General features: G+C 48.8%; 1 protein-coding gene across 1 annotated transcript; it reads right to left on the bottom strand.

The window, feature by feature from the left end:
- Nucleotides 1-24,293, bottom strand: ACVR2B (activin A receptor type 2B). Its single transcript, XM_025046041.1, has 11 exons — nt 24,152-24,293; nt 6,312-6,645; nt 6,014-6,123; nt 5,714-5,865; nt 5,489-5,632; nt 4,795-4,938; nt 4,375-4,523; nt 2,865-2,979; nt 2,010-2,148; nt 1,791-1,921; nt 1-323 (listed from the first exon to the last, which is right to left on the bottom strand). The coding sequence occupies exons 1-11, from the start codon at nt 24,291-24,293 to the stop codon at nt 129-131; spliced, it is 1,755 nt and encodes a 584-aa protein (XP_024901809.1). The 3' UTR covers nt 1-128.
- Nucleotides 24,294-24,563: the final 270 nt, after the last annotated feature.

Genomic DNA, 24,563 nt, shown 5'->3' with positions numbered 1-24,563 from the left:
TCAAGGTAAAATAGCAGCTGCATTTTATGTGTTTGTTGGTGTTATGGGATTTCCAAAACAAAACACAACTTTTTTTTTCTTTTCCTCTTCAGATCCACTGAGTCTGGAGATCCACTCATGTCCTGGGCCTAGATGCTCGACTCTTTAGGGGGCAGGTCCACATTGGTGACAGAGGTCACCAGGGAGACAAGACAGTCCGAGGTAGTGCCGTTGACTGACCTTCGGATCAGAGCCACCCGTTCCTCCACGCAGCCTGCAGACAGGCGGGCCTCTGCGTCGTGGTCCCAGCACTCCTCGATGGTCACACAGAGCTGGGCCAGGCCCTGCAGAGCCACGGGGGAGAGGGAAAGCTCACCCTTGTTAGTGTCCCTCAGAGAGAGCAAGCTGCGGGACAGCAAACCTGATGATGTTCCGAGGATCAGGCAGAGCTCACCAATCCCCACAACAGCAGCTGTCAGCAAGAGCCTGGGGGACACTGAAGGAATCTGGATGCCTCCCCTCTTGGCAGTCACCATCCTGGGCCCACTGGCCTAAGAAAAAGTCCCCTGAACCTCAACATGGCAGGGGGTGTGCAGGAGGCGACCAGGCCACTCATGGGGCAAAGTGATAGTCAAACACAATCCTTTATAAAGCCCAAATCACATAAGTTCCCAAAATGTGGCGGTCATAGTGGGGACCAGAGGAGGGCACTGTCCCACCCTACTACCGACAGCCCCTGGGGCACCCCACTAAAGTCCAGGGAACATGGTGTGACACCCTATGCTGGAGCCAACTGTGTGGAGCTGGGAAAGGCATTAGAACAGGCAAAATGCCTATATCCCAGAGCTCTCTGCTCAGCACAAGACCAGATCAAGAGTACTCTGGACCCTGGACTCCTTGTCAAGGAACTGGACCGGCTACCCCAGCATCTCTGCCTTGGGAGACTGAGAAAGTCTGAGTCAAAAAGCAGAGATTCTGGCCTGGCCTCCATCTCACCACGCCTCAGTCTTCTCCACTGGTAGCCCTGAGTTCCAGGGAGCGGCATGGCAGCTGAACTTGGCCTCAACAGCTTGACTCCTGATGATACATATGGTAGACTGCTAGCCCCCAGTGGCCCCAAGGCTGTCATCTTTCTGAATTAACCATAGGGTGGACGGGAGAGAGGCTCAAGGACCAGAAGGCACATATTCTTCCAAGATAGGAAATAGTTCACATAATTGGGGTCCTTTGTACAGTATCCCCAGATTGGAGGAGCCGAGATGCCACATGGCTCAGCTCATGCCCAGAAAATAATGAAGGCAGAGAACAGAGATTATTTAGTCAGAGCTAATGCATATTAATAAGCATTTACGTGATAAGTGTCCTGCCAAGTGATTTATAATAACTCATTAAATCTATTACTACTCTGAGGAGACAGAGGCTCAGAAAAACAAAGCAATTTGCCCGAAGTCACCCTGCTACTGATGGACAGATCCAGGATTCAAACCCAGATGGGTCAAGCTCAGGGCTCCATTGTACATGTGACCCACACGGGGGCAACCTGTGCCCTAACAGAGCTGACTGTCAGGCCTCATCACTCTCTGGGGCCAAGTCACCTTCCAGCCGAGCACTGAACCTCCCCAACGCTCCCCTGGTGGAAAGGAGGAAGTGCACTAAGGCGCCTCTGACCTGGCAAAGGAGGAGGGGACAGGACTGTCCCACTGCTGAGGTGTCTTCTCCCTCCACCCCACATCCCTCCGACCTCAGGTTCCCACCACACATGGAGGGGCTCCCCTCTCTGCTCCCAGCCATCTGCCGCCCAGGCCCCTCACCGGGTGCTTCAGCCAGTGATCCTTAATGGTGGGCCGCATCTTCTTGTGCACCACCACCTCCTGCAGCTCTTCCAGCGAGGGGTGCTGGCCAATCTCTTCTTCAAAGGGCAGCATGTACTCGTCCACCGGTCCTGGGGGTGATAGAGCCGGGCAGGGTCACCGCCATGTCTCACTGCTCCCTACCCATCCCTGGGGTGCTTGGGGCCCTGGCCTACTCACCGTCCGCAGCCTTGCAGCGGGAGACGAGCTCCCAGAGCACCAGCCCCATGGCATACATGTCAATGCGCAGGAAGGCGTCCCTCTGGAAGTTGATGGCTCCCTCGAGTACCTCAGGGGCCATGTACCGCCGTGTGCCTACCTACAAAAGATGAGGAGGGTCTAGTCACCAGCCACGCACAAATGCTCTCACAGTCGGACAGGGAGCTACATCCTGTATGGGCCAGCTGGGCCGGGATGGCGGAATTCAGAGCAGGACACCAACGATGATGGCAAGCCTCGATTCGCCATATTCATGGGACAGTCATAAGAGGTAACAGTGTAAATTGAACCTTAGTGATAATTTAAAAATATCACATGTTCAAGACAGCAGTAATCTAACATAGAACTGCTACCTCTCTACTGCATCAACACCACAAGGGCCTACACAGATATTTTACTGAGATTAAGACCAAAAACAAAAGGAAAATACTTAAAAATATTAACAGTGATTGTTTTAGGATGATTTGCCTAACGTTAATTTTTAGTTACTTTTTCTAGGTTTTTGAGTTTTGGATTCTTATACTTCTATTTTATTTTGCTTACTAATTATAACTGAAAAGAAAAAGAGAGCATGAAGGACTATGAGAACTAGCAGACGAAACTCTAATCAGAATCCACATTTCTCCGCTGAATAGCCTGGGATACTCCACTACCCTGCAGGCCTTGCCCCCACATTGGCAAAAAGCACTGTCCTTGGAGTCCTCAGACAGTTCTGTACTCACACAGTGACCCTCGCCCCTGCGCCTTGCCAGCTGAGCATTAGAAGGGCCCTGCCCACCCCTGTGCCAGCCCCCATTGTTCCCCGAGGCCTGTTACCTGCCCATGGGTGTCCCCTGGAGGTTTCCCTGGCTCAAACCGAACAGCCAGGCCAAAGTCAGCCAGCACGGCCGTGAGGTCGCTTTTCAGCAATACATTCTTGCTTTTAAAGTCCCTGTGGAGACAAGTGGATCAAGATGAAGATGAACACCATGGTCCAACCTACCCTGCTCCTGGCTTCCCATCCTGGCTCCCAAAACACTGAAGCCTACGCCCTACAGCTCGCAGATGCCCCACAGCAGGCCATCCCACCCTATCTGGGGAGCAGAGCCTGCGCCAAGTGGAGTTCCATGAAGCAGCAAAAGCAGGTAGCTTTAGGATGTCCCCTCCAACGCCAGTGTGAGAATCCCTCAAAGCACTTCTTCCAGAGCTGTCAAAGAAACATCTACCTCAACTGGCTGGGCAGATTCCATCCCAGTCCCCACAGTACCAAAGGCCAGCCCCTGCATCCTCCGAGGGGTTAAGGGCAGGTATACTGGCCTGGGATGAGAGAGATTTACAAATCCGGGATGTGAGTGAACACAGAAGTTTAAACAAACTTGCCTGGGTTTCTGTGCAGGCCCTTGAGGGACTCAAGCCGGGCGCTGGCATGTGCGCTCAGCTCCGCCTCTTCCCAGCAGAACTACTTCTGCTCCCCAGCCTCCCCAGTGCCTGTCTCAGCCTTGCTGTGAGGACTGAACTGAGGAAACAGTAGGTACCCATGCCAAGGGCCACCCTGGCATACCTACGACGTGTTAGTCTGAACCCTGGAATTCCAGGCTCAATCCCCTCCCTCGCGGCCACAGAACCACACTAAACTAGGTATGGCTATGTTATTCTGCACTGCCGTTCCTCCCTCTGTGAGACGGAGCTGAGAAAAGCAGCAGCACCCCCAGGGTGGTACTGAAGGTTAAATGAGCCATCCTAAGCAAGCACACAGATGAGGCATTAGCACGGTGGCTCTCACGGTTAGTCCAAGGACCCCAGAGGGTCCCTGAGACTGTTCCAGGAGATCTGCAAGGTCAAAATTGTTTTCATAATCACTATTTGCCTTCTCTAAGCTCATTCTCTCAAGAGTGTAGAGAGGAGTTTTCCAGAAGCTACATACATATCATGTCATCACTGACAGTTAATGAAATGTGTGTGCACTAATACAGCAAATACCAACAGATATAACCTATCTATACAAAAGTTCTTTTTTAAGAGTAGAAACAGATCCGAACCAAAGTTTGAAAACCGCTGAGCAAACTTTAAGTAATAGAGTCAGCACTTCCCTCATGTGGCCACTCGAGGGCACCAGAAAACCAGCCTGGGAGGCCAGGCCATGCAGAGAACACATGGAAGGCAGAGGAAGGGCAGCGGCACACAGGTGGACCCAAGTTTATGTGTAGTCACTTCTGACACACCAGAGTGGCTATGCACGTCTATGAAATCGAGACACCCACTCCCTCCCCCAGGCCCCGTTCATGCTCTCCAACCTTCTCTGCAGCTCCAGGCCAAGCACAGGGAGGGCGACTGCTAACCCCAGTACCTGTGTGCGATAGACGGCTTGTGGCCCTCACCACGGCACCAGGGCACATCCTCATGCAGGTAGGAGAGACCTCTTGACATCGTCTCTGCCACGTGACACAGCTCGTTCCACGTGATGATGTTCCCCTTGAGGTAATCCGTGAGGGAGCCCTAGAGGAGACAGCACAGAGACTTGGGCACAGGCTCTGGGGACAGGACAGGACCAACCCAGCCCTGGGATGGCTGGGCTCCTTTCCTGGGAAACTAGGATTGATATGGAAGGCACATGATGCCAGGAGGGGTTGCTGGTGTTGCCGGGGGGCAGTCAGAGATACTCAAGTCCACACCTATGGCTGAGTCACCTTCCTATGGAAGGCGACCATGGGGACTGTGGCTGTGGTCAGCTCATCTTGGGAGTCCATCTCCATTGGGTGTGGCTCACCTTGTCGTGGAAGGCCGTGATGAGCCACAGCTCCACCTCGAGGTTGGAGCCTCGCTTCTCAGCAGCAATGAACTGCAGCAGGTTCTCGTGCTTCATGCCGGGCGTGCTGAAGATCTCCCGTTCGCTCTGCCACGACTGCTTGTCCTGAGGCAGGGACACGGCTGAACGTCACTGCACCACACACCCTGCAGCAGAACCGCCACCCTCACCCCACTCACCACCCTCACCCTCAGCCTGAGCATCTGTACGGAAGGCAGGCAGAAGACCTAGGCTGAGCCAGGCCCTGGAGCACAGGCCAACAGTGATCTCTAAGATCACTTAAGGTCAGGACCTGATTTATAAATGGGCCCACTGAGGTTCCGGAGACAGGAACAAGTGGCCAAGTATCACCCAACAAATGAGAGACAAAGCTGGGCCTGGCTTTGCTAAGGGTCCTGGACAACTGCTTAGGGCAGCCTGGTGTCCAGGGACTCTAAGCAGAACCTGATGTCAAAAGCAAAACTCTGAAAACCAGAGTAGATCAAGATTTTGCAAATCAAGGTTTGCAAAGCCCTACCCTAGCCTTTGGATAAATTTCACCACCCCCAAGAGGGCCTACTTCTCTCTCATCCCACCTATACAGGCTTGGACTTCCCTGGGCCGGAGAGCTCAGGCCACAGTAGGGGTGGACAAACTGGAGCCCCTCAACACTCACCTGGAGTGGGAAAATCTTGACAGCTACGAAGTCATTCATGAGTTGAGCCTTCCAGACACAACCAAAACGCCCCCGAGCCTTGATCTCCAGCAGCTGCAGTGGCTTCAGGCCCACCAGAGGGGATGGGGGTGGAGGTCCAGGATCCTGGGGGAGATCAGAGCCTAACATGGCCTGTCCTGGCCTCACCACCTCTACCCCTGCCCTGTCCTGAGCCAGCTGCCTCACCTCGTGGATGTCCACGTGGCCGTAGGGGGCTTTTCGATGCCGGTACATCCAGAAGGCCAGCAGGACGAGGAGGGAGAGGCCCCCAATGGGCAGCAGCGAGTAGGCCAGCACCGTGAGCAGGGTGGGGGCTGTCGGGGGTGGCTCGTACGTGACTGGGGGACACACGGAGCCCTGTGTCACACAGCCCGCCCACTCTCACGCGTCCAGGGCCAGAGAGCCCAGCAGCCCTTCTCCACCCAACTCAGGAGCTGAGCTCTAGGGCCAAGGAGAGGCCCAGGCCTGCTCCTCCCACGGCCTCACCTTCTGGGCCCCCCGCCTCAGGCAGATGGGTGAAGCGCTCATTGCAGAAGTTGCCTTCGCAGCAGCAGAAGTACACCTGGGGGTTCTCCTCCGTGGCCACACACTCCTGCCTGGAGGCACACGGTTTCCCACACGCACCCTCAGCAGAGGGATGCACGACTCCCCAGCGCCCGAGCCGCCAAACCCCTCCCTCCAGGAAACCCCATGGGGACTACCATGGGCACAGCACACATCCACCTCCAAAGTTGGGGAACCGGGAGGAAGGGTGGCCAGGAGGGGAGGGTGCGCTCAGTGGTACCTGTCGTAGCAGTTGAAGTCGTCCAGCCAGCAGCCCTTCTTGACGAGCTCGATGGTGCCGGAGCTGTTGCGCCAGGAGGCGTAGCAGTGCAGCCGCTTGTCCTGCTCGCCCTCACAGCGCTCCAGGCCGCTCTGGTTGGTGCGCTCCAGCTCCCAGTTGGCGTTGTAGTAGATGCACTCCCGCGTCTCAGCCTCCCCACGCCCGGAACCTGCGTCCCACCGGGAGGTGAGAGGCCTGCTGAGCACTCCACCAACCCCTGCTCCCTGTCCTGGACCCCGGCCACCGAGAAAAGGCTGAGTGGTGGGTGCCGGGCCCACCCACCCATTCGACACCTCTTAGCTTACTGCGTGCCCACCAGCACCAGCCCCCACCCATCTCCTTTTCCCACTGCAACTCCCCCAGGCCCAGTCAAGAGGGAGGAAGCAGCAACACCACCACCATGGAGGAAGGAGAAACAGCCAGCCAGACTGATGGCTCCTGCAGCACCTGAGGCTCCCAGGTCGGGGCTGCTTCCCTACAGCAGCAAGTAACAGGAGGCCCCTCGAAACCCCAGCGTCTGCAAGAATCACCGTGTAGGGGTTGGAGGTCTGGCCCAGACCCATCCACATGGAACAGGGGGCAGAACCACATTTCTGATCACCCTGTCTCAGGTGACTGATACAGGCCTTTGGGGCGCTGGCTGCTGATGTCTGTGCCTTGACCCGCCCTTGTCACAGTCCCCCAGGGAGACACTGCTGATGTATCAAACACCTCCCCCCGCCCCCCCACCCCGCTCTTGCCGAGACTGGACAAGAAGCGAGGACTCTCTAATATCCTCTCCACCCGGCAACCACTTCCGGTGTTCAGTATGGCTGGGGAAGGTCATCAAGAATGCGGACCTCGTGCTGCTCACAGTACGGCTCCCGATCACCACAGGGAATATGTGCCCCAAGCAGAAGGAAGGCTGGCTGGTGGCTGAGCCACAATAACAGATGATCCTCCCAGCTGTTCCTGGCCCCTGAAGACCCCTATGGGTGCTCTCCACCTGCTCCTGTGCCCCTTTTCATCCCCTGCACAAGTGCCAACCAGGTAGCCCAACACTTGGACCCCTAACTGCCCCTTTAAACATGGCCGCGAACATTCACCAAATCCATCTTTCTCACTATCCCCTCCAAAATAACCCCTCGTCCCAGACTCAGATCTGCCCACTGTCCCCAGACCGCACGCCCTGGGACAGGAAGGAGGAAGGAGAGGTCAAAGGAGGCTCTCCGACAACAGGTCTGACTCCTCACCTGCTGCCTTGGCTGAAGCACTCCCAGGCCTCTGATTGAGAATGCCCTGCCATCGCGCCTTCATGGGGCACCCCTGATCAACGGCAACTGTGGCATTTACCTCCTCACTGCCAAAACCCGATGCACGTACCCGAGAGAAAAGCGGTCCCTCTCCACACTTCCTGGGCCTACTGTAAGCCAGTGACCTGACACCAGCCCTGGCTGGTCTCCCCTACAACTATTCCCAGCCCAGGAGAGAGGAAGGAGGGGTAGAAGGCATCCCCATGGATGGACAGCTAGCCAGTCCGCCAGCAGCCAGGAGCCATGGGCCCTGCTTCACCATCCAGCAGCCGGAATGGCTGACTGGCGCAGCAGGGAAGGCAGAGTGGCCTGAATCCCAGCATGGCCCAGGGCTTCCTCTCCCTCTACTCTACCCCACCAGAGGCCATCCTGAGCCAAGAGCCTGACATCCCATGGTACACTCAGGGAGCAGGACGTTCTATCAGGTGAGAGGGGCCCCCTCAACAGGAGTGGCCATTCTCTGGTCAGACCCCATCTCTCTGCAGTGATGGGAAGCTCCTTCTAGAAGGGCCTGGCCAGAGGCAAGCAGCCAATTCTCAAGGGTTCAGACTATCGCCCAAACAGAATACCAGTGTCTAACCATGGCTCTGGCTATCCAACCCGGTGGGGCCTAGACTCAGACACAAATAAGAAAACAAGTGGGGTCCCAACCATCTGGGCAACTGGGATCCAGCCTGGTCCACAGGAAGGGAAGCAGTGTCCACAAAGGGGCTCATGCAGGTGTGCACACCGGCTTCCGCCAGCCAGGCCTGCATCTAGCTTATGGTTTGAGGGGAGAAGTTGAGGGGTAGAGTAGGCATAGGTCTGAGACCGCATGCTGAGTAAGCACACTGGGGCCAGGGCCCAGTCTGGCACCCACAATGCACGCAGGCCCCTTACCCAGCTGCAGCAGCACCTGGGGGCTGGGCCATGCAAGTCACCCAGTCCAGAGAGCAGAGGACTTCCTCTTCCAGCCTGGAGCCCATTGCATTTCAGCGGCAATTCCAGTAGGGGTCCCAGAGACTAAGAGGTGGGCAGAAAGGAGAGCTGGGCACTGCCCCTCCTGCCTTCCCTCACTGTAGTCGCACCACGTTGCCAGGCCCTTGAACATGCTTGGCTACTTGGCTTAGCACAAGTGACTACCTCTGGCTGCAAGATGCTCCCCACTTTCTCTTTTAAATTTCAGCTCTTCCCTCTCCCCGGAGATCAAGCAAACTACTTCCACTTGCCTTTGTGCTTCCTTCAAAATCTAAGTTATCACCCCCGACTAATTGCCTGTTGTTTAAAGGACTATTTCGGACATTCAAGAAGTGTAAAAATAACGTAACCAAAGATAATTCTCAAGAGAAAATAACATAATGAACACTTATCTAAGAAATAAAACATTGCGAATATGCTTGACAACTGCTTTTTAAATGTCAGGCTTGCCCCATCAGACTGCAAAGTCGATGAAGACAGAAGCCCTGACTGTCTCGAATGCTAGAACCAATTCTGGACATGACGGATGGATGGGTGGATAGAAAGACCCATGAACAGGCACATATTCTCCTGGCTAGGGCAGGATTTCACAGGAAGGGGACAACAGAAGGGGTGGCCTCAGCCGGCTGCCCAAGCTCTAGGGTCCTCAGGGGAGTTTCCATCTCCATTCAGACAACAAGCAACAAGCCCCCTGCAAAGTCTAGAAGCCAGAGCAAGGGAGGCCAACAGACACTGAGAGCGCCCCGCTTCTGTCTCCAGGCCACTGACCAGGCAGAGACCCCTCCAGCCATGATGTAAGCAGGACCCAAGTGTCTGGGATTTCACTAGACCCACATCTGACCAGGTCTTCCTATAGGCGACCAAGAATCGCAGCCACGAGCTAACAGACTTCAGTAAATCCTGGCTCTGACACTTCCTAGCTGTGTGACCCTTAACAAACCATCCCATGCCTCAGTTACCCTGCTTGTAAAAGGGGGGTAACAATAGCCTGTACTTCCTAGGGCAAAATCAGTTAATGCGTTTTAAGTGGTTAGAACAATGCCTGGCATGTTAGCTGTTCTATGCCAGCCATATCCCTCCCCTGCTGCCTGTGACAATCCTTCACAACACAAGTTCCCCTGGAAGGCCAAGTGGGGACTGTGCATTACCCACGCTTACATTCAGAGCCTAAGGGGGACCTGAGGAGATCACAGACTCCATTCCCCTGCCACACCACATTCAGGCTCTGCTGCCAGCTGGAGACCGGGGGCCTCCCCTTCCCCCCTCTGCCCTGGTGCTCTGCCTCTGCACACACTCAGCTATTTATAGCCTCTGGCAACACTCCAACCACAAGGCCATCTCTGCCTTTTAATAGACACAGGGCTCCTGCCCACACTCACTGAGCCAAGGCACCCATGCACAGGAGGCTCCCCCTGACCTCCAGCACACTTGCCCATCCCGAAGGAGGAAGCTGTGCTTCCGAGATAGGGGTGCCTGTCCCTCAGACACCTGGGCAAGGTGCTTGCTGCATCCCTGAGCCACAGCTAACCCAAAGGAACCAGGTATACGCAAACGACAGTATTCCCAATAGGCAGTCCCTATGTTCCAATGGGCCTACATCTAAGTGAAAAGAAGCCCCCGCGCTCCCGAAGTCCTCAGTCCAGGCAGGGCTGAGAAACCCAACTCCTGGACACACCACCATCACCACCACCCCGCCCCAGAATACATGCAGATTCCACTCAAAACCAACATTCCAGGCAGCTGGCTCTAAGGAGACCAGTACTGACACACAAGGACAAGCACTAGGATGTCTGTTTCCACTGGCTCTGGACGCACCTCACTATGCACTGGGGAGAAAGGGGGGATCCTACCAGTGTCCTGTCTGTGAGGGACTCAAAGCGCAACGGGGAGAGGGAAAGTGACGGGCGGATGGAGAGGGGTGACTAAGGCAGAGCCTTCAGGGGAGGATGTGAAGCTGGCGTGGCCAAGCCCCGTGGGGTTCCCCAGCTCTGGGCTTCAGGTGTGTCCAGTGCAGCCACCATTTCCCAGAGGAACTTCGGACCCCAGCAGCCAGCGGGCCACTGCACTCGACCCTGGGCTCCTAGAGACGCACACAGGGAACAGGTGCCCCGCTCCCTGTGGGCGCTGTAGTGTGATGAGAAAGGGATGGCACCCCCACCACACCCGCCTCAGGCAGCCCAGCCCCCAGGCCTGCCCTGAGAGGCAGACAGCCCCCAGGCCCCCTTCCTAGGAGGCTCCTGCCTTAGACTCCCCTCCCCTGTCCCCTCGGAAGGCAGCCCTGCAGTTCGGCTGCTTGGAGGAGCCAAGGAGGGCCCAGAGACCTCAGCGTTAGGGGTCCCAGCAGCGACATCCAGTATCCATGTTCACGACTCCACTCCCCCAAGCCACACAGCAGCAGCACCACCATCTTCCCCACAACCAGAGTTAGAGGCTGGGTGTGGGCACTAAAGGAACCTAAATGGAAGGGGGGCGGGGGGGGGGGCTGAAGCGTGAGACACACACACATGTGCACACACACTGTGGAGTGGCACATAAGTACAATGGGGTAGAAAATCGTACCTACATTTCATCTTTGAACTTCTTTACATAAGAGAATAACTCGAGTATGTGTCCAGCGGCCGAACACAATCTCTGACACATCTGCTCTTTTCCATTCACCCATATATTTGTGAGCCATCCAAATTGTTACACATTTACTTACAAACACAAAGCAGGCCCAATACCAAGCACTTTACAAATAACTTATTTAATCCTCATGACAACCCTGTGAGGGTCCTCATTATCCAGATGAGGGAACTGAGGCACAAAGATGTAAAGTAACCTTGCCAAGGTATTTACTGTCAAAGCCAGGTCTGGAGCCCGGGCAGGCTGGCTCTGCAGTGCATTTGCTCTCAGTGCCGTGTTAGCAGTCCACTCTATGAGCTACCGCGACTTAAGTCTCCATCCTCCTGCTGGGCTTAGGTTACTTACAACATTTGCTGATTTAAGCACTGCCACGATGAATTCTCTTAAATCCTCGGTTGCCATTTTTCTTGTGCTCACATGTGTGGGCATTTCTCTAGTGTACACACAGGTTAGAGATGCTAGGTCACAGTACAACAAGCATGTTCAGCTCACTGGATACTGTCGAACTGTTCTCTAAAGTGGATGTACCAATTTATGTTCCCAATGGACTAAGACGCCACTGAGCAACACCTTCTCCATCCTATGTTTGCTCACCTGGTCAGCGTGAAATGGTATATTACGGTTTTGAGCCCCATTTCCTGAATGCCTCTAAGACTGATCGTCTTTTTGTGTTTATTAGCCTCTCCTTCTGAGAACGGCCTGTTAACATCCTTTCACATTTCTTTATATATTCTTGATGACAGAACTTTTCCCTCTTCGTTTGCTCTTTGCCAAAAAAATCTATCTTCTATTTGCCCGAAAGTCTATTTTGATGCTAACACAGCTATGTGACATTTCTTGTAATTAGTAATTCCAATTTCTCTTCTAATTTTTATTTTAAATGTTTGTTATCTTTTTTTCCCAACTCAATCTAACACAGTCTTTGACCTAGAACTGAGTTCTATTACATTTATAATTACTTCTATGTTTAAATTTGTTTTTTCTCTACTGATACCACCTTTGGATTATCTCTTTTAATTCCACATTTCAGCCAATTCTGGTCTGGAAGTCATACACTCTATTTTTATTCTAGTATAGACTATCCTTTACGTTTTAATGTTTACATGTATGCTAAAAACCTGAGATTAATCAACATCTCTACTATCCCTCATAGGAATTGTCCTAACCCCAATTACCTCTTTCCAACTAACATTTAATTAGTTTAACATAACATGTGTTCAGTATTTACTGTTATTGTTGTTGTTCTCATATGCCTCCCAAAGCAGATATTATTTGTTGTATACAGTTGATATTTTATTTGTCCATATGTTCACTGGCGTGTCTGCTCATCCATCCCTCCTGTATCTGTTCTTCTTTCTGGCACCACTGTCCTTCTGAAGAACATCCTCCTTCAGTAAATATCTTTTGGCACAGAAGCCTTAGTTTGCTTTTCTGAAAATGCTATTTTGCCCTTTTTCCTAATTGACAGTTTAGAAGAAAATAAACTTTTGCACTGAGTTATTTTCTCAGCATTTCAAAAATTCTATTTCACTATCTTCTGGTTTCTGCTTTTGTTGCTGAAAAGTCTGCTATTAGTTTGATTTGGTAGATACTCTTGTCTTTTTCCTCTGGTTGCTTCCTTAGGTCTCTTTGCAGTTTCACTACAAGCTATGTGTCTAAGTAGACATTTAAATTTATTTCTACTGCTTGTAAGAATACTTTTTAAATCTGATTCCTGTTGATTATCATTTCTGAAAAATTCTTGGCTTTTATCATTTTGAATATTACATCTCCCAATTCTGAAACTTCTTCAAGTGCATTAGATCTTCCCATTCTGCCCAGTCCTTAACTCTGCTTTCTTATTTTCCAATTCTGAGTCTAAACACCACTACAGATAATTCCATATAGTCTAACTTCCAATTAATTAATTCTCTCTTTAGCTGTGTCTAACTCGCTGTTTAGCTCTTCTACTTAATTTATAAATTCAATTAATCTATTTGTTAATTTCTAGAAGTATTATTTTAAAAAACAACCTTGGTCAATTGTGATACTTCTGTTCTCTTTCATACTTTCAAATCCTTATTTTATAATTCCATAATTTAACTTTTTGAACATCTATTTCTGCCATTTGTTTTTTTTTTTCTGATGATTTTCACTCATGGTATCTTATTTCCTTCTGTGGTCTAGAATTTTGGATACTGAGTTTATGTTCAACGGAGTCTTTTCTGTGTAAATACTGTAAGGCAAGTTTGAGGGGGCAACCTTCCAGTGATAATTTATATTTTTGCTTCTCTAAGACATTATAAATCCGGAATAGCTTTAATTTTTCAACTTCAAGTTTCCCAGAGAACACATATGGTATAAACTTTAACTCCAAGTTCATGTCAGCAGACCCTTGGTTATAAATTCTCATGAGAAAGAACTGCCCACACCCACCCACCAACCTAGGCCGAGGCAATTTCATTACCTACTCCCTTTGTCAGCAAAAACATGTTTCTTCTAGTCCATACTTTCACTGAAGATATAACCCTATGGAAGTCTTATCACGTGAAAGACTCAGTCTCAATTCTATATCGTATCTCCTGTGCTTCACACACTGCTACTAAATCCACATCTCTAAATTATGGAGAGAAGCAAAGTCCCCCCAGAGTAGAACAGCTTTAGCTAGTGGAGGTACAGAGCTCTACTTTCCAGGCCCCTCTTGCTTTTCACTTAACTTTCTTACACATGCAGCTATGCATATGCATTTTAAAAGGATATTTATTATGCTTTCTCCAGCATTCCTATGTGTTTTGCATGAGTGTTTTTCAGCTGTTTTGGTCACTATTATTGCCAGAACTGGAAGTCCAGGAGCACTTTCTGAAGGAGACAGAAGGAGCTCTACCTGCCTTCAGAAGCCCAGCCTAGGAACAAAGAATCAAGCCAGATCACCTCAAGTCACTTCCAACTTCAACTGTGTAAACAAGTCCCTGGCACATCCTCCCAGAGAACAAGGTATGGTCCCAAACCATTCTCTGGAATACCTGCCTTCCTCCAGGCCCTACCATTCCTGAAAAATACTGGAGAGAGTTTCCAGGTAAAGGTCAAGGATTATACAGAAACATTACTTTTGCTACCTCCTGTAATCCCAGTAAAGCCACAGTAAAAAAGAGTTTTTTAAGGTATAAACCCATAAGGATAAGAACAGGAGAGAAACACAGAAATGAAAGTCTTAAGATGGAAAGCAGGTACCTGAGTGTCAAGGACCCACCCCATGAACTCCTAAGTTGGCTGTGGGGAAAGCTGAGAAGCAAAAGGATATCCACCACAGAACCTTACAAAACTCAGAAATTTGTGGCACCAGATGTCTCTGGAAGAGTGGGATACAGATGAGCCCAAACACAGAAGGGTTGGTTGGTAGACCCTCAGGTCTTACTACCCCACATCATGACTAGGGAGTAGGGAGTGTCCCTCCCTCGACCCAGCAGAGAGTAAAAGGTTATTTTCTAAAGATGATAAAATAGAGAACCTCTGGATAGGGAGGAGTAGGCAAATTTGAGGGTAAAGGTACCACACTTAAAGAGGAATACAGAATAAGAGAACAAATACAAAAAATAAAAATTAAAAAAAAACCTGTTCTTTTCCCCCTGTGGCTCCCAGGATATTGGCAGCCAGGCCTATTTCAACCCCCATCCCCTCAAGAGAAAACAGAAGATGCTTCTCAAGAGAATCTAACTAGCTTCAAAAACAACCCAATCAAATCATCCTACAGTTGGCAGATTCCACTTACAAGCTCAGAGCTTTCAATCAGTATTTGGATCTATCCTTAAATAGGAACAGGAAAACCACTTAAACTGTAAGACAGCGATATAAATAGGCAAAAAAAAAAAAAAAAAGGAGGGGGGGAGAAAACAGAAATTATGCAGGGAGAACATAACTTCAAAACCTCTACTGATATCCTGAGAGATAAAAAGCAATGCACCCTTGAAAAATGAATAGGGTGGCATTACTAAAAGAGCAGAGAAAAGAACTCTCATTATATATAAAAATAGATATATAATGGCAGAAATGAAAATTAGCAGAAGGATTATTAGATAATATTGAAGAAATCTCATATAAAAGTAAAGCAAACACACAAAGATATAGAAAATAGGAGAGAAAAAAGACAAGGAATTTGAAAGCCCAGTCCAGGAAGTTCCATATCTAAATCACTGGAGTTCCAGAAAGTGAAAACAAAAGAGAAAAAAATCAAAGACCAGCATAGTTGATGAAAACAGCCCGCCCACCAAGGCACATCACTGTAAATTTCACAACAGCAGAGACAAGATTCTACAGCAAATGACTGGCAAGGGAGAACTGTCACTTATAAAAGATTAAGCATCAGAATGGCTTTGAACCTCCAGCAGCCAACACCTGGAAGCTAGAATACAATTCTATTCCATTCCATTGTCTATTTAGCTGTCTTGCACCAAAGTTTCCCATTTTAAATACTATAGGTTTACAATAAATCTTGACATTCAGTCGGGTGCACCTTGTTCTTTTCCTTCAAGATAGCCTTGGCTCTTCTTTGTCCCTTGCGTTTCCAAATCGTGTACTCTGAGGGTTAATTAGAGATTAAACCATAAAGGCTTTTTCTGCGTCTACGGAGATAATTTTATAGTTTTTCTTTATTCTGTTAATATTAAGTGGACTGATTTAATTTCCAATTGTTATATTAACTATGCATTTTCTGGGGGAAAAACACTTGGTCATTACCTATTACTATTTTTACATATTTCTGGATTCTATTTGTGAATGTTTTAACCCATTTCCCATTTGCCCCAAGAATACTCACCAGCAGCTCTTGCAACTGCAGTGTTTAACCTAACTCGTGGATTCCAGTCCTAACCTTACCCCAAAGTTTGCCACAAAATATCTCGCTTTTATTATTATTTTCGCATCGCTCTAGTATATCAACAGTCTTTGGAAACAAATGACATCATTCTATTTATAGCATTGTTTTTAGTAGTGGTATTTCCATATAGTAATTCTTGATAGCTGAAAATGCCAAATCAAACAGTTGTTAGCCAGAGATTCATTTGATGCATCCAATTTATGTATACATTTGTTACATTAGGATTAGAGACAGTACTGTTTAGAAATAACTCCAAGAACAATTTTTGTATTTTACTTTCACATTGAAAATCAATCAGATTTGCTTCTGCCTCAAAAAGCATGTTTATATAAAATTAAATTGATGCTGGCAGCAAGCTGCACTTTTTTTCTAAATGAGAAATGGGTTAAGGATTTGCGCATTTTATGTTCATTAGGGATATTAGTTCTATTATCTCTCCTGCTCTACGTTCCTTTATCCTTCTTTTATCGCCTTCTTTTTAATTTGAGAATTCTTCTTCATTAGCTTGAAAGTTATAATCTTTCCATCTTTTAGTGGTTACTCTAGAAATTACAGCATGCCTTCTTGACTTATCAAAATTTAACGTTAACGGGTAGTTTTACCCTCTTTCTGAGCAATGAAAGAACTTGTAAAACGATTAAATTTCACTGTCGCTCCACTCTCAATATAGCATCATTGTCATGTATTTTTTTACATGTATTTCAAACTTGATAACACGTTGCTCTCACAAAATAATTGGATATTCATCATTTCCTTTGTTCTTCATTCCTTTCTGCATCTCTGACCTTTCATCTAGGTCATTTTCCTTCTATCTGAAGAACACTCTCTTTACTTGGCACCTACATTCTTGAAGGACAGTTTTACTTGATATAGAATTTTAAGTTGACTATTATTTCTTTCAGCACTTGAAGCTATCATTCCAGTTTTCTGGCTTCCAGTGTTTTTGAGAAGTTAGTTATCAATACATTGCTCTTTTGATAACAATGCCTTTTTCCTCTGGCTGCTTTTTAAGAGTCTCTGTCTTTGGTTTTCAGAAGTTTGGCTGTGATAGAAACAGGTGTGAAATTTTTATTTATTATTTTATCTAGGTTCACAGGGCTTCTTGATTCTGTGGCTTAATGTCTTTCATTCATTTTATAAAGTTCTCAGATATTATCTCTTCTGCCTCATTCTCTGTCCTGCATTTCTGTGGCTCTTATTACATGGATCTTAGACTTTCTCATGTTTTCCATCTCTTCTATATTATCCACCATTTTGTCTCTCCATGGTTCAGTCTGTAAATTATCTTCTGATTTATCTTCCAGTTCACTAATTCTCTCTTCGGCTGCATCTAATCTGGTCAAATCATTTACTGAGTTCTTATTTTCCGTTAGTCTACAGGTCAGTTCTATAACAGATTTTTCATTTGGTTGTTATATATTTTTCTAGCTCTCTGATGAAATTCTCACTCTCATTTCCTTGACAACAGTATGTGTATGATAACACCAATCTGCGGCTCATCTAGGTGTGCTTCAACTGTAATATTTCTGCTGGCTATTTATTTAAAATGACTAGCTAGTCATTAGATGTGCAAAATTGTTTGCAGAAATAATTTAAGGCCCAGAATGATGTTACATTCCCAGAATGATGTTGTTACATGTGCCTCTGGCAGGCAGTTAAGGGCACCATTAATTCCATAACATTTTAATTCGACTTAAGGGTTTGTCTTCTTTTGGCTCTCCCTCACCCCCTATGTCTATGAGATCCCAACCCAAACAGAGGGGTTCACTATACCCACCCTCTGTTTAGAACTCCAATTCCTGTCTTCCTAGCCTCACAAGGCTATCAAATGCAATTCTCAGCCTCTCAGTTGCCCATCTAGAAGGACTGAAAACAAACTCAAATGTCAAAGTCACTACCCAGGGCCTCTGTTCTCACCCAGGTCCTGGCTTGGTAAGTCTTCAACAATATATATAATAATATCTTCTAAGATGTACATTGCTTTCAACCAGAGATGTTTCTTAATTTGTCCTTCTTTTCCAGGTGCCTTCAGAAAGAAAGCTGTCCCTGATGATGAGAAGAGGAAATCGCTATATCCACTTTTTACTCAGGTTTTAGACATATTTTCAGGACCACATTATACCCAAGAGTATATATACATCCACACAAACACTGAAACTAATATCACCAGTGTAGGTAAGGGTACCCAAGGAAAGTATTAAGAACACAAACCCAGGACAGAGTCCCAAGAAAAAGTAACTTCCATTCCAAAGTATCACTGAAGAGGAAAACAGAATTCACTTTTGCCCAACTTTACTGTTTCATACTGTCATAGACTGAATTGTGCCCCACCTTAAAATTCAGAGGTTGAAGCCTTAACTCCCAATGTGACCTACTGGGGGACTGGTCTTTAAGGAGTTAATTAAGGTCAAATAATGTCATATAGGTGGGGCCCTAATCCTTATAAGAGGAAGAGACACCACCAAGTGTACCCACACAGAGAAAATGCCATGTGAGACACAGCAAGAAGGCAGCTATCTGCAAGCCAAGGAGAAAGGCCTCACTGGAAAGCAACACCGCCAGCACCTTGATCTTGGACTTGCAGCCTCCAGAACTGTGAGGAAATAAATTGGTTATTTAAGCCACCCAGCCTGTGGTATTCTGTTATGGCAGTCCTAGCAGACTAATACACAGACAGTGCGCATCACCTGTACAATGTGGGAAAGGTGACTGTGACATTATTTGTACAAGAAACAGTACCACAAATCCAGTGTCATCTAAATCCACAAAGAGGGCCTGACAAGTTGGCTCACACGAAGAATGCCAGTAAAATAGTAGTGAAAGAGCAGACAGCATGCTGAGGGAGATAAGGAAAGCAAGGGTTTGGAGAACAAGTCATCTCAAATGGTCTTGCCTACTTCTTCAGCCAAATGTAGCAGAAGGGCATGCAAAGGAACAAGGTGTGCATTCAGCCAGGAACTGAGGCTCACCAGAGCCCCTTTTGCCATGAGAAACTTCTCACCAGACTCTAAAATAATACTTCTACACATTTCTCCCCTATCTCCTACCACCATCAACACCACATATGAAATCAAGATCCTGCCATGTCAAGATCTTGTCAAATTCACTAAGGTCACCAGGAAAGCCCTGTTACCTACAGCTCCTCAGTGACCTTTAGCAGGTGGCTCAGTGTCTCTGGAGGGCAGAAGTAGCATGGAGCATGGCAAGCAAGTATACACAGAGACACGCACAGTATATCCACCCCAAATCCAGACCAGCATATTCCGGCTAGTCCATTGCTACCGACATCCCAACCCTTCCTCCCCTTGGCTCTGTCAACACAGTAACCAGGAGGCTCAGACACAGGAAGAAGCCTCTCTGGTTCTCAGACACCAGCCAGTGGGAGTGAGTACCTTCCCTGTCCCGGCACCTCTCATGAAGTGGGCTATTTCCAACCTCTGTGATCTAGCATTTCTGGAAGGGAGGGGATGCTCACAGGTTGCTAGAGGGCTACCTGCCATCTGGGCCAGCTTCTGCCCCTACTGCCATCACCTGGGTAGCCTCGTGGGGATGGGGGGAGGTATAAAACCGCATAGCCATTTCTCAGTATCTATTAAAATTTTTAAATATATATGTCCTACAACCCAGAAATTCCTTTTGTCATCAATCCTTGAGAAACAATCTGCATAAACTGCACACAATCTGAAAGTCCATCAATACGACACTAGATAAAATGTAGTCTATATCTAAACTTTGAAACTTTACACAGCTATTAAGACTGAGGTAGATCAACATGTATTAGAAAGACTGCCAAAACATATCTCTGAGTTTAAAAAGCCATGATGTCACAATGCGGACACAAGTCACAAACATGATGAGAAAAAATGAATACAAACAGTTCATTGTATAAGGCTCTATTCATATAAAGCAAAAAAAAAAAAAAAAACATGCAAAATTGACTTATGCTGATAGAAGTTAGCACAGTGGTTACCCTTAGGGATTAGGGTTAGAGACTGGGGGTAGGGGCTGGTAAATTTCTGATTCTTGATCGGGATGCCAATTACATGGATGTATTGTTTGTGAAAATTCATCAAGCTGTCACTTATGATAATTACATTATTCTATACATATTTAATATTCCAATTAAATGTTTGAAAAAAGGCAACAGCATTTTAGGTTTAAAAAATAAACCTCTCTCTCTCTCTACGTACTTCTATAGGTGCACAGGTAAAATGTTTAGAAAAATAGATGCCATTCTGAGAAGGCTCACCTTTGGAGAGGGACTCAGACGGGGGGCAGAAAGACCCTAGTTTTATCTATACCTAAGTTTTTGCAATTGTATGTATATCTGTAAAACTAAAAATTAGTAAAACTTAAAATGGGAAAAGAAGTTATGGCCAAAGTGACCTCTACTCCCCAAACTATACCCCAGGATAGCTAACCAGGAGACCCCTGGAGAAGAGGAGGTCTGGATGCAGTTTTCCACAGGAGCAAAGGCAGGACTGCATTGCCCTGGCTCTCTTTCTCCTCCTAGGTGGCCCTCAGGGGGAGAGTTCACAGGAGCACCCAGATAGGTGTAAAAGAAAACTAGAATGCATGTAAGTTTTCTGCCCCTCTATTTTCTAAGCCCCTGAGCTGATGAACCCTGATCCCCTTATGTGCTCAGGGCACAGAGAAGCTGGACCTTCTTATGAGGCCTGGGCCACAGGGCTCCCCTATAACTCACACCCCACCCAAGCCAGCAGTTCCAAAGGGGCTGGGGGTGGTGGGCGGTGGTGACTGGTTTATCTGGCTTATGAACATCTGAAGAGACTGTCAAAACTTGGGTAAGAAGAAAATACCCAAAAAGCAAATAAAGTAAGGGTTTCTGAACCCATGGCTACCAGCCCAGGGTTCTGAGAACTCATGCATGCTTTCTGAATCAACTGGAAGGGAGTGGTGGGGAGGAGGGCTGTCAATGACACTTGGACATAAAAAGTCATTGTCCTCATACCTGAAAACATTGTGCACCACTACACAAGCCAGAAAGAAAAATCATCCTAGCATCAGCACTCAGGAGAGTCAGCTTCCAAGTCAGCCTTCTGTTTTCATTGGTTCAGGTCTAGGAGGCAAGCAGGGGCCCCTCCCTCTCCTCAGATGGACAGACAACAGCTGGTCTCATCACATCTTCAGAAACGATCGGCCACAAAACCCGGGAAGAAGCCTCCTCCATCCTCCAGCCAAGGGCTTGGGTTTCCAACCGGCCTTCCTTTTCCTTCCCCAGAACTAATTTTAGCCTCCTTGGTTGTCAGAGTGCAACTGAAATAGTGGACAGAGAAATGTCTGCAAACAAGAGCAGGAGCTCATCTCACAAAACACCTCAGCTCCAGCCCAAAAACTGGCCAGAGAAAAGTCCCAGCGGGCAACAGGCCAGACCCCTAGAAAAGGTCCGCTTGGGAGGAGGCCACACATCTGCCCAGTGAAGCACGCTTCCTTTCCAATACCCGCTCCCAGCAATCACGTGTCCATGAATGAAAACACCCAAGTAGGGCTGCCAGTCCGAGAGTCTGGAAAAGGCACACATATGTGTACAGCGAGACTGGAATGGCCAGAGCAAAGCATGTGACTGTCCAAAGGTGGGAAGCCATGATTCATCCTCGGCCAGGAGGAGACATGGATGACCCCCAAACAATCCCAGCTTGCATTATCAGCTGATTTAAAGTACCCACCATCATCTCAGGCAGAGACCTCACTGAGAAACTTAAAATACAAAGACTCAGAAAAAGGCAACAACATCTCCTCCCCGCCATTCCCACCCCAGCCTAACAACCCAGGCATCCAGGAGCAGCACCACCAGGACTTCAAGGAACAAGCACCTCTCAGGCCTGTGAGTCTGGTGGAGAACCACCAAAAAGGAAGCCCTAAACAAGGTGGTGGGTGTCTATTCCGGAACAAAGAACTGGTGACAGAATGAGAGGAAAGGGAAAAAAGATAAAGAATTCTGAGGCAGCGACCAAGTTCTTTTGGAAAGATCCCAAAAGAGATGAAACTAGGAAGTCTCAACCCCAGCAAGCAACTCTTTAAAATAAGCTCTTCACATCCCAGGGGTACCAAGTACCTGGAAGCTGAAGCTTTTAAGGAGGCTTCCTCCTACCCTAAGTGCCCAGTCTGTATTCCGTTCCTAATGCAGTAAGCTGTGTCTTGCTAAGTTGAAGATCGGAGAGGAGCCCCCCAGAAAGCCCTCCCTAGCGGAGCTCGGAGCAGGACAGGGAGGGGTGGAGAATACACTCAGGGACTGCCAGCCTGCCAGGCCCAACACACAGGCGCTCAGTGGGATCAACCCCGTGGGTCAGGGCCTCCAGTGCTGGCACCTGTCCCCGCAGTTCTGCCCACCACACCTCCCCAGGTCCAGAGGAAGAAGCCTGGCCCTGCCCTCCAACTCCCTGAGGCCAGGGTAGAGACCAGTGCCCATACCTTTGGGGAGAGGTTGCCCCCCTGCCCCGGCGTCCCCGGGCTTGAAGCTCCAGGCCCACAGATGCTGCGGCTCCTCTGGGTGCCATGCGGTGGGCCCGCCTGGGGGAAAGGGCATGCCCGCGTCCCGCTACAACGCCGACGCTCCCCTGGGCAGCCTCAGCTCCAACGGCTCCCAGGTGAGCAGACAGGCCACCGGATGGCGCCGAGGCCCCAATGACAGGCCCTTCCTGACATTCTGCGAGGAAGGGAGGGAGGGAGAGGCACGAGTGCAAACCTCAAGGCGGCGGTCAGAGGCGGGTGGGCGGGTGCGGGCGGGCAGGCTGCCCGGCCACCCACAACCGCCGCCTCCCTGAAATCCGAACCACTGCTGGGAAAACTCAAGGACGCCAGGATTCTTCTCGGTGGCCAGAAGTACTCCAGAACCACTAGTTTCCAACCAAACTCTCCCACGCTGAGCAGGTTTAGCAAAGTACAAATCTCCTGAGCTCTGAGGATAATCCTACCTCCCACTCCAAATCTGATGGGGGAGAGGGCATTAGCCATGAATCCCCATCTCCCACAACTATCTGTCTCTTTAAAAGCATAAGAACATTCTAGATCAGAGGTTCTCAACTTAAGGTGATTTTACACTCTCCATGCAGGACAATGCCTAGACGCATTTTTGGTTATCAGGATTAGAAGTGCTACTCAAATTTTGCGGGTGGAAACCAAGGGTGCTACTAACATGCTACCATGCGCAAGAGCTCTGCTCACACTCCTCCCACCCCCAAAACACACACACAACAAAGAATCACTGGGCCCAAACTGTCAACAGTGTCAAGGCTGAGAAACTCTGTTCTAGAATGAGGCGCATCCAGCTAGGACCCTGCCTGAGGGCTGTCTATCCAGTGTCGAAAATATTACCCAGACCAGCTCCCCCTCAGCCCCTAGATCCCAGTCTATGGTAAAAGGCCAGTAACAGTAACTACAACTGGATCCAAACTCTGACCTGAAGCCCCTTGGTCCCCACTTGTACTACCCTGAGCTCCCAGGGACAGAACTAAATGCACTGGCACTCAGGAGAGGGTTTCCGGGAGGAGGAGGAGACCAGGGCATGATCGCAAAAAGCAGAAGTCATGTCCAGTGACTAGAACAGGTTAAATCGAAGCAGCAAGATGGGAACAAGCCAAGTGCACCCCCCAAGGACAGCAAGTCACCCTTCAGGACTGGGACAATGGGTATGTGCAGGGCAGCCAGAACTTCGCAGAGTCCAATCCAGGGGGCCAGAGGTTCCAGGTATCAGTGCAAAACAGTTAGTGTGCAAGTATAATGTATGCATGTATGCAAGCGCACACACACATACACATTTATTTGTATTTTACTGGGGGAAGGGTCCACATCTTTCATCAGATTCTCAAAGGAGTCCATGAAACAAAGGACCATGGCATAGGATGGTCCTTCACTGGTGTTCCTGCAAAAGAAGTACCTCAAGTGAAGTGCCAGGGGAAGTCCAGGTGCTGAGTATCCTCCATGCCCAGAAAGACCCCAGAAGCAGTACACCACAGAAGCCCACCCCAGCTGTGGGAGGCCATGGGGTTCTGGGTCTTATGTTTTCGCCCAGCTGTAGGGCCTGGGAGGATGGGCAAGTGTCTCACATCATCTACCTTGGAAGAGTCTCCATGAGCTGAGGAGGATGCCCACTCCTCCCAAAGGGTAGTTCAGCAAGCCAGGTGCAGCAGAGCCTGGAGTGCCCAGCAGGTACAAGGACAGGTAGAGGACAAACTCTTCCCTGTAGAGGGGCATCATGGTCCACATTCTTGACAGCTACCACTACACTGGGCCTGAGCGTCACTTCACTCACATACACACACTTCTCCCCTGAAGAAATGGACAACAACTTTGGATCAGAGAGTAGCCAGCCTATGAGGGCAGGTTGGGGCAATCAAGGCCTGTACTACCTGATAGAACAGACAAGAGTCAGGTCCCTCTCCCTAGCTAGTCACTCCTGACATTCCACTGGGAACACTCTCCACCGTGACCTCACAGGCCCTGATCTGAACCCCAAGTACAGCAGAT

The sequence above is a fragment of the Pteropus alecto genome, unplaced genomic scaffold (genome assembly GCF_000325575.1).
Source record: "Pteropus alecto unplaced genomic scaffold, ASM32557v1 scaffold354, whole genome shotgun sequence".
Classification (NCBI taxonomy): domain Eukaryota; kingdom Metazoa; phylum Chordata; class Mammalia; order Chiroptera; family Pteropodidae; genus Pteropus; species Pteropus alecto.
The sequence above is the reverse complement of the archived record's forward strand: the minus strand, read 5'-3'. Positions and strand labels throughout refer to the sequence as shown.